The 13951-nt window shown below is 50.3% G+C and overlaps 1 protein-coding gene across 4 annotated transcripts in view; it reads left to right on the top strand.

Moving 5' to 3' along the window:
• The window catches only part of TOX2 (TOX high mobility group box family member 2), a 272741-nt gene extending 261243 nt beyond the window's left edge, over positions 1-11498 (top strand). For all 4 annotated transcript variants that reach the window (XM_029070764.2, XM_029070759.2, XM_029070761.2 and 1 more), the window contains 3 exons: positions 3052-3459; positions 5417-5547; positions 10382-11498. In XM_029070764.2, the coding sequence (XP_028926597.1) occupies positions 3052-3459; positions 5417-5547; positions 10382-10418 (576 nt within the window). In that variant the 3' untranslated portion in view covers positions 10419-11498. The remainder of the gene's footprint in view (positions 1-3051; positions 3460-5416; positions 5548-10381) is intronic.
• The last annotated feature ends 2453 nt before the right edge of the window (positions 11499-13951 follow it).

Below are 13951 nucleotides of genomic sequence, written 5' to 3'. Positions count from 1 at the left end.
GGCCCAGAAACACAGAGAAGTAACGTACTCTCGTGGATACAGCACGGGCTTGGGAGTCAAAAGGAACTGGGTTCTGATCCCGGCTCCTCCACTTGTCTGCCGTGTGTCCCTGAGCAAATCACTTCACTTCTTTGGGCCTCCGTTACCTCATCTGTAAAACGGGGATCGAGACTGTGAGCCCCCGGTGGGATCGGGACTGTGTCCAAGCTGATTTGCTTGTATCCTCCCCAGTGCTCAGTATAGTGCCTGGCATATAGTAAGTGCTTAATAAATACCGCAATTATTATTTTTATTACAGAGCCCCAGACCTCCTCAGCTGGGAGGCTGGAGGCAGGTGTGGATCTTTCCAAGAGCCTGATGGCTATTGGGGTGTCCCAGTGTGGTCACCTCTCTGATTCGCATGCTTGGGGGATGCTCTGGCCAAACAGGGGCAATCATTGTCTTAGGGCTAGTTCCTTTGGCAAGTAGAAGTTGAGGTTAAGTAAGCAGTTCTCTGGGAAATGAGGACCCTTCCCCCTCTCTTCTCCCTGTCCTCATCTTTCACAGTTGCCTAAAAGTCACCCCGGTGACCACTTTTTTTTGGTGACCTTCCACAGTCCAGGATGACCCACTGTAATCAAAATAATATTAGTAATTGTGGTATTTGTTAAGCCCTTACTATGTGCTGAATACTGTACAAAGCATATCGCAGTCAGATAAGACACAGTCCCTGTGCCACATGAAACTCACAGTCTAAGGGGAAGCAGGATGGCCCTGGGAGTCAGAAGAATCTAGGTTCTTATCCCAGCTCCACCGTCAGTCTGCTGTGTGACCTTAGGCAAGTCACTTAACTTCTCTGTACCTCAGTTACCTCATCTGTAAAATGGGAATTAAGACCATGAGCCTGTGTCCAACCTCATTAGCATGTATCTACAATAGCACTTAGTATACCTGGTGCATAGTAAGTGCTTAACAAATGCTATTTAAAAAAAGAGGGGGACAATAGTAGGTGTAATAACAGTTTTGATTAAGCCCTTAGTGTGAGCAGAGCACTTTTTGAAGAGGGAATTCCCACAGTCTAAGAACAGGTGTTTAATATCCGTTTTACAGATGAGGAAACGGAAACAGAGAAGTGAAGTGATTACCCGAGGTTACACAGCAGGCTAGTGGCTGAACCGTGATTAGAACCCAGGTCGTCTGACTCCCAGACCCTGTGCTCTTTCTGCTAGTCGGTCAATCAGTCCATTGTATTTATGGAGCGCTTTCTGCGTGCAGAGCACTGTACTAAGCACTTGGGAGAGTACAGTAGAACAATATAACAGACACATTCCCTGCCCACGGTGAACTTACTGTCTAGGCCATGCCGCTTCTCTCTAATAGCCCCCTCCCACACTTCGGGTCCTCTTTTATCACCACTCGGTAGCCCCGTCCTCCCATAGACTTCTCTCCTCTGCGTCAGGGGTTCAGCCTCGAAGAGTTGCCGAGGTAGAGAGAGGAGGAAGGGAGAATTCATGGAAAAGGCTCGGACTTTGGAAATCTGTTGATCCTGGCCTACCTAAAGCAGGGTTGGACCACCTATAAGCAGGACTGTTGCAATTCACTGAATGGTGTTAGGCAGCTCACCACTATGCCTGGCAAAAGTAAAATCATATTACCCCCGCATATGAGGCTACCTGGATCAGGTTCAATATTGTGTCTCTAAGTGTAATAAATCTGTGGTAAATCCACATGTAGGGCTTTTCCAAGACAGGTGCCACAACAACTGTACTCATAGGCATCTTGGACACCTGCTATCTTAAAGGTTTAGCCCTCAACAGCAAGCAAATCCGTCAGTTAATGAATTTCGTCGAGTGCCCGTTGAGCTCAGAACACTATACTGAACGCTTGGGAGCGTGCCTGCCCTCAAGGAGTTTTCAATCTGTGGTATTTATTGAGCACCTGCTGTGTTACAAGCACAAGACTGAGGACTTGCCGGAATACACCAGAGCCAAAGCACAAGGCCCTCAAGGAGCTTACAATCCAGTGAAGGGGCAGGCAGATCAATTATTTACAAATAGAAGGAGCAAGAGGAAGAGCTAGGAATAACCAAAAAAACACAAGTGGGGAAGAGGAAATAGATGGATAAGTAACCAATAATTAAATCAATATATGCTACTGATCTGAATGCCTGAGTATACTCAAGTGCCGAAAGGACAGACTTCGATGCCCCCGGCTGTGTTTAGCTGATGCTTGGACTGGTGGACAAAGGATGGGCCTGGGAGTCAGGGAATCTGAGTTCTAGTCCCCGTTCTGCCACTTCCTCTCTCTGTGACCTTGGGCAAGTCACTTAACTTCTTTGTGCCTCCATTTCTCACCTATAAAATGAGGGTTCAGTACTTGTTCTCCCTCCTACTTAGACTGTGAGCCCCATGTAGGATCGGGACTGTGTTCCAGCTGATTAACTCGTATCTACCCCAGCGCTTAGAACGGCACGTGACACATAGGCGCTCAACAAATACCGCTAATGTTATGGGGGAGTGGGAGGAGTTGGTCATCCACTGATCGTTCAACAGAATTTACCGAGCGTTGATTTGTGGGCGGAGCACTTTACTCAGCGCTGGGAAGAACACAGTGCAGTAGAGTTGGTAGAGAGATGAACGGTACAATTCTGTGGTATTGTACCCTCCCAAGTGCCTAGCCTAATGGATAGAGGTTGGGCCTGGGAGTCAGAAAGCCCTGGGTTTTAACCCTGGCTCTACCACCTGTCTGCTCTGTGAGTTGCAAGCTATGAGCTGTGTGGCCTTGGGCAAGTCACTTCACTTCTGCCTGACCCAGTTCCCTCGTCTGTAAAATGGGGATTAAGACTGTGAGCCCCACGTGGGACATGGGACACGTCCAACCTGATTGGCTTATATCTACCCCAGTGCTTAGTACGGTGCCTGGCGTATAATATGCACTTACAGTGAAAAATAAAAGAGCATTCAGTACAGTGCTCTGCACACAGGAAGCGCTCAATAAATACGATTGTATGAATGAATGAATGCAGTGAGCCAGTGTGTTTTCTCCCTCGCCGACCCCCTGCTTGTCTTGCAGAGCTCGGCCGATCAGGGCGAGGCCAAGAGCGTCCAGCCCAACCAGCCGGCGAAGATGATCCCCCCGAAGCAGCCCATCTACACCATGCCGCCCCAGGCCTCGTCGCCCTATCCGGGCCTCAGCGCCTTCCTGTCCCCGTCCGACCTGCAGAGCTACCGCGGGCACCCTCACCCGGGCCTGCCCAGGTCCCTCAGCTCCAAATCCATGCTACCCAGCATCAGTGCCTCGCCCCCGCCTTCTTTCCAGATCAGCCCTCCTCTGCACCAGCCGCTGTCCCTGCCCCACCCGCAGAGCTCCATCCTCAACCAGCCCCTCCACATGCAGCAGGCCCAGCAGCCCTCCATCTTGTCTCCTTCCATGGCACTACAGGTACAGCCCCCGATGAACGCCTCGCCACCGGGACAACAGGTGAGGGGGCCCCCCGGGTCCGGGGCCCGTTTCCCACCCCTGGGGGTGGGCCCGGGGCGGTCCCAGCGAGAGCTCCCTATTCCCCCCAACGCTCCCACCCACCTCCTCTTCTGAGGCACGTGGGGTCCCGGGGAGAGCGACAGCCGTCTTGGGCGGAATACGGCCCGACGGAGCCAGGTTACTTGGCACCTGGGCCAGACGGAGTGACGCGGGTTTAAGCAGTGTGGCTTGGTGTGTAGATCACAGGCCTGGGAGTCAGAAGGTCTTGGCTTCTAATCCCGGCTCTGCCACTTGTCTGCAGGGTGACCTTGGGCAAGTCACTTCACTTCTCTGAGCCTCAGTTACCTCGTCTAGAAAATGAGGATTGAGACTGTAAGCCCCAAGTGGGACTGTGTCTGACCCAATTTACTTGTATCCATGCCAGCACTTCATTCATTCAGTGCTATCTATTGAGCACTTACTGTGTGCAGAGCACTGTACTAGGCGCTTGGGAGAGTACAGTGGAACAGTAAACTCACACGGTGAGCTGCCCACAGTGAGCTTACGTGGCACGTAGTAAGCGCTTACCAAGTACCACAATTATCATCATCATCATCGTCATGATTATTATTATTATTGTTGATAATCATAAACTCGCTGTTCCTGGATGCTTATGAATTGGATGTCAAAAAAAGGGCGGAATGGACGTTTTATCTCGGCCGCCTGGGGAGCGATCTTATGTAACCGGTGCCTCGGCACAGCAGAGGGAGCCGTTCTCTGCTGTCATTAGATGAGGCGTAACGGTTCTCGGCTTCGTCGCGCGGCCGGCCGTGAGTCCCCAGATGTGAGGTCAGAGTGCTTCTGTCAGACCCGGCGCCGGGGAAATAAAGGAGAAGACCGCTGGGAGACTGTCAGGTGAATGGCGAAAGCCAAGCCGTAAGGAGTCTAGCACACCCTCTCGGTACTGGCGGCAAGAGCCCTGTGAGGAGCGTACAGAGCTGAGGCCTGGATTCGGTGTCTCCGTCAGTCGGTCGATCATATTCACTGAAACTCCTTATGTGCAAAGCACTGGACTAAGCGCTTGGGAGAGTACAATATAACAATAAACAGACTCATTCCCTGCCCACGATGAGCTTACAGTTTAGAGGGGGAGACGGATGATATCAGTAGAAATCAATCAATTACAGATGTGGACTTAAGTGCTGTAGGGCTGGGAGGGGGAGATAAGTAAAGGGAACAGGTCAGGGTGACCTAGAAGGGAGTGGAAGGAAAGGAGGACTTAGGGAAGGGAATCGGGGGGAGAGTAATTGTCTTTTGGATATGAGGAGGGAGGGTGTGCCAGGCCAGAGGCAGGAAGTGGGCGAGTGGTCAGCGGCAAGGTAGAGTTAGAAGGTTGGCATCCGGCCTCTCCTAGGAGAAACAGTTGAAGTGCAAGAGCAGTAGAAAGGGCTACCCTGTTTTCTAGACTGCTGATGCCCAGGCTGCCTTGCGGAACTCTCTCCGCGAGAGATGGCCAGGGAATGAGAATGCCCAGGTGGCTCTCCTAGAAACTTAACCCAGTGAAGAGAGCAGAGGCCCGGGAGTCAGAAGCCCCGGGTTCTAAAGCCGACTCCGCCATTTGCCTGCTGTGTGACCTTGGTCGAGTCACCTAACTTCCCTGTGCCTCAGACACCTTATCTGAAAATGGGGATTCGGTACCTGCTCTCCTTCCCCCTTAAGCCTGTGAGCCCCATACGTGACAGGGACTGAGCCTGACATGATTATCTTGTCTCCTCCCCGGCGCTTAGTAAAATGTCTGGCACATTGCAAGCTCTGAACAAATGCCACCAGATTTATTTTATTTTTCCCCCACTGGAGCTGCAGACCTTCGATCGCCATCCTGAGGCCTGGCTCTGCCGGAGACGGGGAGACAGGTTGTACGTAGTCCTGCCGCTTGAGGCGGGTCACTTCTCACTTCCTTTTTCTCTTCCCCTCGCAGGACTTTTCACATATTTCATCCGAGTTTCCAAACAGCGTGGGTTCCCGCTCCCCCGGGGCATCGAACCCTGCAGGGAACAGTGACTGGGACAGCGATTACCCAAGCAGAGAGTGCGGCATTAACCACTGCAGGCCAGTAGACCCATCCTTGCTCTCGCCGTCTGTGGGGGGTCTCCTGCGGGAACCAGGCGCTTTTCCTCAGCAACCCTTGGGTCTCCCGGGCAAACCTACCCAGTCGGAAGTACCCGGTGGGCTGGGGCTGAGACCCCGGGGAAGACCGTGCCTCAGGGCGGGTGGGGGAAAGGCCCAAGTGAAGTCAGTGACGTCATCCACCGTGCGCGTGGTAAATCCGGCTGGGGGAGATTGGGCACAACCGTGGTGGCGGGATGCGGCAGTCCCAGAGCAGCTGAAGAGTTAAAACTCTGGTCTACCCCTGGCACCGATCCCCGTCTACAGAAGACAAGCCCCAAAATCTGCCCGGATCCTGGGGAGAGAAGAAAGAGGGAGGAAGGGATGGAGGAGGGCATGTCAGAGAAGGAGCTTGGGGATAATTATACCCACTTCCAGGCTAGGATATAAGTTAATCAAACCAGGACCTGGCACTTAACAAATACCATTAAAAAAAGTGACCCAATGCAGGATACCTAAAATCCTGAATTTCCCAGCCCAACTGGGCCCGGTATAATCTGATGTTCTTTCAGAATCTTCTGGTCCCTCAAGCACCGCCTTCAAGGCAGACACATTTCATGGTTCCGTCACAGTCTGAATATCAAATTTCACGGCGCATCACGGATTTCTGGCAAAATTGGATTAGACTGTAAATCGTGGAGAATTCGAAGAAACAATGACCAGAGATGATTAAAACATCGGTTGTGTGTGAGCAGAGGCCTCCGGGCACTTGGGCGGGCCTTTCAGGACAGCATGAATCATCCAATCCTGGCCGATGGGTTTCGCGATGTCCGAGGGACCGATTCTTTTAATCGATTTATTTATTTATTTATTCATTCATTCATTTATTTATTCTCAGTGGTATTTGTTATGCGCTTACTATGTGCCAGGCACTGTACTAAGCACTGAGGTAGATATGAGATAATCAGGTTGGACACACAGTCCCTGTCCCACATGTGGCTCACAGTCATAATCCCCATTTTGCAGATTAGGTAACCGAGGCACAAAGAAGTTAAATAATTTGCCCAAAGTCGCACAGGAGGCAGGATCCAGGGCTCCTTTAGTTCATCAAGAAAAAAATCCGACTAAAACATGGGAAATGACCGTCTTATGCAGCCAATTATCAATCAATCAGGAGTATTTACTGAGCACATACTTTGCTCCGGGCACTGTACTAAGAGGTTGAGAGAGTTCAATACAGTCTGTAGACATGGTCCTTTCCAGTTTCCCAGGCAAGGCTGAAATTATTATCCACGTGACTTTCAGGGAACAATCATCTCTTGGGGGAGTGATGGGAAGGTGCTGTCAGATACTTCTCAAATGTGCAGGGCTCAGATCCAGAAGTTAGAGAGGGAAAGGGAAAAGCAAAACCAGATTCAAATGCTTACCCTCCAGCGCAAATTCATTCAATCATATTCATCGAGCGCTTACTGTGTGCCGAGCACTGTGCTAAGCTCTTGGGGCACATTCCCTGCCCACAACAAGCTTTCAGTCTAGAGACAGTCTGCCACCGCTTCAGTTTCTATGGTTCTCTGCCTGCTTTAATTGCCTCAGCCCCAAATTATCAATTTGGGATCAGAACACGGGTCCTCTGACTCCCAGGCCCCTGCTCTTTCCACTAGGCCACACCCCCTCCTTCTCAAACTGTGTGGAATTGTTCCCTGCAATCTCCGGGAGAGAGAGACCTCTGTTTCTCTTGCTCAGTTCTGTGTAATTTTGCCATGTCATCTAGGGAAGTCACCTTCCCCCTCTGTGGCTTCATTTTCTTCAGAAAAATAGATAGAACCCGGCTCCTCCCCAAAGGGATCTGTCAGGGTTGAATGAGATCATGGATGGGAAGCTTTACATTTCTAGGAAGAAGGTGTGAAATCAGGACCCGATGTTGCTTTTCTATGGCCCAGTGCTTTCTTCTTTCCAAATCTGGCCCCAAATCATTACACTCACCCACTAAATTTAACCCAGAAATTACACCGATGGCCAAGTATGTGTTGAGGCCGGAGCCTCCCTGATAGTTGTCTTCTTTCGTTGTTTTGTCGCTAGGGTGTGGTCTCCTAGCCACGGAAATAAACGGGCTCGGCCTCACCCCACTTAGGAGAGGAGTCCAAGGGTAAAATCGTTTGCCTCCCTCGCTTTGCTCTAACAACACAATCTAAGAATAACAAGGGGAAAGTCTCTGTCGCAAGATTTCCATTTCCAGTTCACTTGAAAGGAACAGTCTAGCGCAAGGCAAACACTGTGTTTCACGGGGCAGTGAAGTCCACTTGGCCAATGCTTACGAACACATTCATTCCCACTTATCGCATTGGTGTTATCCGTGCTCCTATATGATTCATCTACTGGCCGGATCTGAACAGTAAATCATAGGAAAAGAAGCAAGAGATGAAAAGTTAATGAGGTCATGCAGTCCTCCTCCTCTTTTTTTTATAGTGTTGGAATTAAACACTGTACGGCAGGCACTACACTAAGCTTTGGGATAGATACAAGCTAAGTGGAATGGACACAGACCACTTCCCCTATGGGGAGCACACTCATACTCCCCATTCTGCAGATGTGGTAACTGAGGCACAGAGGACTGAAGTGACTTGCCCAGACAAGAGGCAGAGCCGGGATTAGAACACAGGTCCTCTGACTCCCTGGCCCGGGCTCTTTCCACTTGGCCACACCTCCTCCCTCTCAAACCATGTGGAATCGTTCCCTGCAATCTCCGCTCGGGTGCTCAATTTTCTCAGAGGTCAGGCACCCAGCATTCAGGAGAGTCAATCCCCGAATATGCTATTCCCAGGAGACTGGTCATTAACCACCAGTCACTGAGTCTTCCGACGACTACGGGACAGCCTAACTAAAGATTCACCTACGGTAGTAGTAACTGTATGTACTAAGTCCTTACTCTGTGCAGAACACTGTACAAATGCTGGAAAGGAATGCACAGACGGGAATTAGATAGGGCCTCTGCCCCTTGTGGGGCTCACAATCCCCGAACCGACTTAAATCCCTGTTGCTCTTAGCTGGCTTGCGCTAAATTCTCTATCCCTGGCCTGCTGTGTCACCTTGGACAGATCACTTAACCACACTGTGCCTCGGTTTCCTCATCTGTAAAATGGAAATAGATTGGGAACCCCGTGTGGAACGGAGACTGTGTTCAGTCTGATTACCGTATATCGACCCCAGGGCTTAGTCACATAGGGAGTGCTTAATAAATTCACAGCACACCAAATGCCCTTCCCCGTGAATTTTCCCTCACAGCGGGTGCCCACCGAGGTGGGGGCTGAAGAGACCGGGACCAGGCTAAGACACCTCAAGGAACAGCCAAGAGCGCGCAGTCCCTTTCCCTTAGGCCTGGGTCAAGGCATAAACTCCATTGCCAAATGGAAAGAGTGCAGGCCCGGGAGTCAGGAGACCTGCGTTCTAATCCTGGCTCCGACTCTTGGCTGCTCTGTAACCTCGGGCACGTCACTCTACCTCTCTATGACTCAGTTTCCTCATTGGTAAAATGGGGCATAAATGCCCCTTCTTCTTCCCGCATAGACTGTAAGCCCCAGTGCTCTGATTATAATGTACCTATCCCGGTGTCTGACACATAGTAAGTGCTCACCGCAGTTATTATTGCTCTGATTGCATCTTGCTACCGGAGGGTTATCAGTCAAGCCATAAGTCAGAGCTATTTATGGAGCTCCTTCTGAGTGCAAAGCACGGTACTAAGCATTTGGGCGAGTACAACAGAAGCGAGACACCCGTTCCCTCCCCTCAAGGAGCGCTCAGTCTAATGGAAGAGACAGTCAGGACGTAAATTATTTACAGAGAGTGAGAAAGGAGGAAGAGCAAGGAAGGCCGGGCAAAAGTCAGCTCCTTGTGTGCAGGGAACGGGTCTACCTATCTGTCACATTATCCCAAGTGCTTACTACAGTGCTCTGCAAGCAATAATTACTCCGTAAATACCATCGATTGATTGATTGATGATGGTTATTGTTAAGCACTTGTTGTAGGCCAAGCACTGGGATAGATACAGGCCGGCATTGATGGTACACATGTATCTGGAAATAGGTGAATAAGCAGGGTCAGGGACTGTGTCCCACCTGATTAACCTGTATCTACTCCAGCGCTTAGAACAGTGCCTGTCGTAACAAGTAGCATCACTGTTATCAATCGTTAAGATACCAATAAACAGACCTGCGTGCGAAAATGATGAGGCTAGGAGTAAAATACGTAAGTCCTAAGGACAGCTACTGGGTTTACCTGACTTGAGTGTGGGGAATTTTTTTTCTAATGATATCTGTTAAGCACTTACTATGTGCCGGGCACTCTACTAAGCGCTAGGGCAGATACAAGCTAATCAGATTGGACATGCTCCAAGTCGCACATGGGACTCCTAGTCTTAATCCCCCTTTTACAGATGAGGGACCTGAGGCCCAGAGAAGTGGAATGACTTGCCCTAGGTCTCACAGCAGCAGACAAGTGGCGGAGCAGGGATTAGAACCCAGATCCTCCTGACACCCAGGCCCGGGCTCTCTCCACTAGACCACACTGCTCAGGAAAGACTCCGTCAGGCTCGCGACTGTGAAACGGACATCTTCCGTCCCCTTCGTCCCCCAAAACGCTCCCCTCAGAGTTACGTCTCCGGCTAGGCCGGGTGGGATCTCGGTGGTGAAAGAGAAGCCCCTCCCCGCAGGCTTCCCGGCCCGAGGGACCCAGAGCCAGGCGGTGGTGGGTTTTCTCCCCGGTGAGGGTGGTGGGCACCTAGCGGGCTGACCGTGGCACTCACCATCCCTTCTGCTCTCCCTCAATTCCCTCCCCTGTGCAGCCTGCTGCCGAGGGATAAGTCGCTCTACCTCACCTAAAACCCTCCACGTCAGGCTCAGAGGACGGACCCCGGAGAGGACCTGTGACGACCCCCCCCACCCTCCCACACCCCACCCCCGCCCATCTACAAGAGGCATCAAGCAAGTCATCTGGACCAGAGAGCTGATCTAAATCTCCCGCCGTTGGCTTCACTTCGGGCCCCGAGAGCGTTTGTCTGTCCCGAACTCCGAGGCCGAGTTTCCACAGGCAGCCAGCCGGCCCCTTCCTCCAAGAAGAACAAAAACAAGGACACCCTCTTTCCGCTTGCCACTAGCTTAGCTCTGGACGATTTCCCTAGCGAACTGCTTCTAGACGCAGCGTAGGCCTCAGCCTTTGTGCCCCCCCTTGTCTCGGCGGCCGGCTCGGTAGCAGGCGGCGTTCTCCGACTTGCTGACAGCACTAAACCCGTGCGAGAAAATGTGAAGTGTGTGTGAATATTGTACATGCAGAGGCCACGGGTCGCCGGCCAAATGGAAAAAAAAAAAAACCGAAAAAAAAAAGTCAATCAACATTTCCTAGCGAGGTGGAGGGCAAAACCAGATGGTTGGTAGAAGTGCAAATAAATAAAATGTGAAAACGATCATGGAAACTATAATTTGTCGGATAAGTGTAAGTAGTTTACTAAGTGTTTTAGAACTGTGCTGAAGACATCTTTAAGATTTTTTTGTGAAAGGAATTAGTAGTTTACTTTAAGGTAAAAGCATTTTATATTAACTGTAGCACATTTTTTTAGTTATACCTAGAAGGGAGATGTGTAAAAACAATTACAAAAAAAAAAAAAAGCCTGCCAAACTTGTTTCTATGATTTGTACAGCAAGAAATGGACAGTTTATATCCATGTTGTATGGCGTTAGTATATTTTTTTCAGCCATATGTCCATCTATTTAAAATTGCTGACAACGATTTTGTCTATTTATGAAAAAAAAATTAGCGAGCGGAATTGCAGTTTATCATAAGGTGCATTTTTTTTTTTTACTTTATCTGTGGGGCTGTGTGTTCTCAGCACCGGCACATTCGTTTTGTTTCACGATGCTTCTCTTAACTTTCTTTATAATAAAACTTAAGAAAAGTAAAAACCGGATGGTCTTGCTTGGATCAGCTCCTGGGCAGTAGCCCGTCAGACCGGATGAACTCGGAGGATTATGTTTCTTGTTGCAGATGACCATTCGGGGCTGGGGAAGAGGACACTGGGTCTGACTTTATACTGCGTTGGGGTGGTGAGGAGGTTGGGCTGCAAAGGAGGATGCTTTCGGTGTGAGGAGACGCGAGTGACTTAGAGAGGACCTGAGGGGTCAAAAATGACCGTACGGACTTTGAAACTTTAGCTGGGTGGGAGGGTGTGGCTAACCAACTGACTTGTTCCCAGTGGGCAACAGCATGGTTTAGTGGATAGAGTATGGACCTGGGAGTCAGAAGGACGAGGGTTCGCCACGTGTCTGCTGTGTGACCTTGGGCAAGGCACTTCACTTCTCTGGGCCTCAGTTCCCTCATGTGTAAAGTGGGGATTAAGAATCTGAGCCGCCTGTGGGACAGGGAGTGTGTCCAACCTGCTTAACTTGTATCTACCCCATTGCGTAGAATAGTGCTTGCCACGTAGTAAACGCTTTACAAAATCCACGGTTAATAGTATTATCCAGGATTAGAAGCAGTACGGCCTACTGGAAAGAGCACGGGCCTCAGAGTCAGAGGACCTGAGTTCTAATCCCAACTCTGCCACTTTTCTACTGGGCAAGCCACTTAACTTCTCTGTGCTTCATCTTACCTCATTTTACCACAAGGGGACTAAGACTGTGAACCCCATGTGGGACACAGACTGTCCAACCTGATCATCTTGTTAATCCACCCTAGCACTTAGTACAGTGCCTGGCACATAGTAAGTGCTTAACAAATACCATAAAAAAAGAAAACCAAGTCTCCCGACTCCCAATCCCAGGCTCTTTCCAGTCAACCGGTCAGTCAATCATCAGTCAGTCATATTTATTAATAATAATCGTGGTATTTGTTAAGCACTCACTATGTGCCAAGCACTGTACTAAGCTCCGGAGTGGATACAGGCAGATCGGGTCCCATGTGGGGCCTCACGGTCTCGATCCCCATTTTACAGATGAGGTAACCGAGGTGCGGAGAAGCGAAGTGACTTGCCCAAGGTCACACAGTAGATAAGTGGCCGAGCCAGGATTAGAACCAATGACCTGACTCCCAGGCCCGTGCTCTATCCACTATGCCATGCTGCTTCCCTATTTATTGAGCGCCTACTGTGTGCAGAGTACTAAGCACTTGGGAGAGTACAATAGAACAATAAACAGACGCATTTCCTGCCCACTAAGGGCTTGTAGTCTAGACTAGGGCTCAGTGCCGTGTTAGGATCTGGGACTCTAACATTGGGTATCTCACACGTTATCTTCAGCCTCCAGTCCACAATGACCCCTCCTCCCTATTCTAACCCTTCTTACGTAATAATAGTGATGGTATTTGTTCAGTGCTTACTAGAACCAAGCACTGTTCTAAGCGTTGGGGAAGATACAGGGTAGTCAGGTTGTCCCACAGTCTTAATCCCCATTTTACAGATGAGGGAAGGGAAGGGAAGCACAGAGAAGTGAAGCGACTTGCCCAAGGTCACATAGACAAGTCGCAGAGCCGAGATTTGAACCCGTGGCCTCTGCCGCCCAAGCCCAGGCTCTCTCCACTAAGCCACGCTGCTTCTGGTCTGTCTTTCTCTACTCTGCCATTTTCTGCACCCCAGAAACTTTTGCACTTATGCCTCCCCAACTTTAGCATCCACTTGGTCTTGGTGACAGCCTTCCTGTATCCGGTATGGGCCCCGTCAGCCTCAGTTCAATCAGTCCGTCGACTGTCCTTACCGAGTGATCACCGTGTGCAGAGCACTGTACTAAGCACTTGGAGAGTACACTAAAAACAGAATCCGCAACTTCTTTCCCGGTCCACAACAAGCTTGCAGTTTCGTATTTATGGAGCGTTTACTAGGTGCAGAGTGAGCTGGGGATGAGGAATGCTTTATTCTCTCCCAAGCGCTCAGTACAGTGCTTTGGCAACGGAAAGCGCTGAATAAATACGATCGAATGAATGAATGAATCCCCGTGGCCGATACCACGGGGACCAGGACGCCTGACCCGGGGGATATTGGTCATTGGTTCTGATCCAGGCTCGGCCACTCATCTGCACTTCTCTGCACCTCGGTTACCTCATCTGTAAAATGGGGATTGAGACTGCGAGCCCCACATGGGACCCGATTTGCTTGTATCCACTCCAGAGCTTAGTACAGTGCTTGGCGCATAGTAAGTGCTTAACAAATACCACAGTTACTATTAATAAATAAGACTCGGGTCTCCTGGCCTCCCATTCGGCGATTCCATGGCTCGTTCCGTGGCCTGGCGTACTCACGCCTTTAATCGAGAAGATGGCTACCGTTTCCCCTGGTGGGGGCAACTGACACTTTATAGAGAAGTAGAAGTCGGGCTGGGCATCTGTCCCAGCTCCATCGTTTGCTTCAGGTGTGACCTCAGACCATCAA

Source organism: Ornithorhynchus anatinus, chromosome 8, assembly GCF_004115215.2.
Source record: "Ornithorhynchus anatinus isolate Pmale09 chromosome 8, mOrnAna1.pri.v4, whole genome shotgun sequence".
Lineage (NCBI taxonomy): Eukaryota > Metazoa > Chordata > Mammalia > Monotremata > Ornithorhynchidae > Ornithorhynchus > Ornithorhynchus anatinus.
Note: the sequence above shows the minus strand (reverse complement) of the source record. Positions and strands in the feature narration are given on the sequence as shown.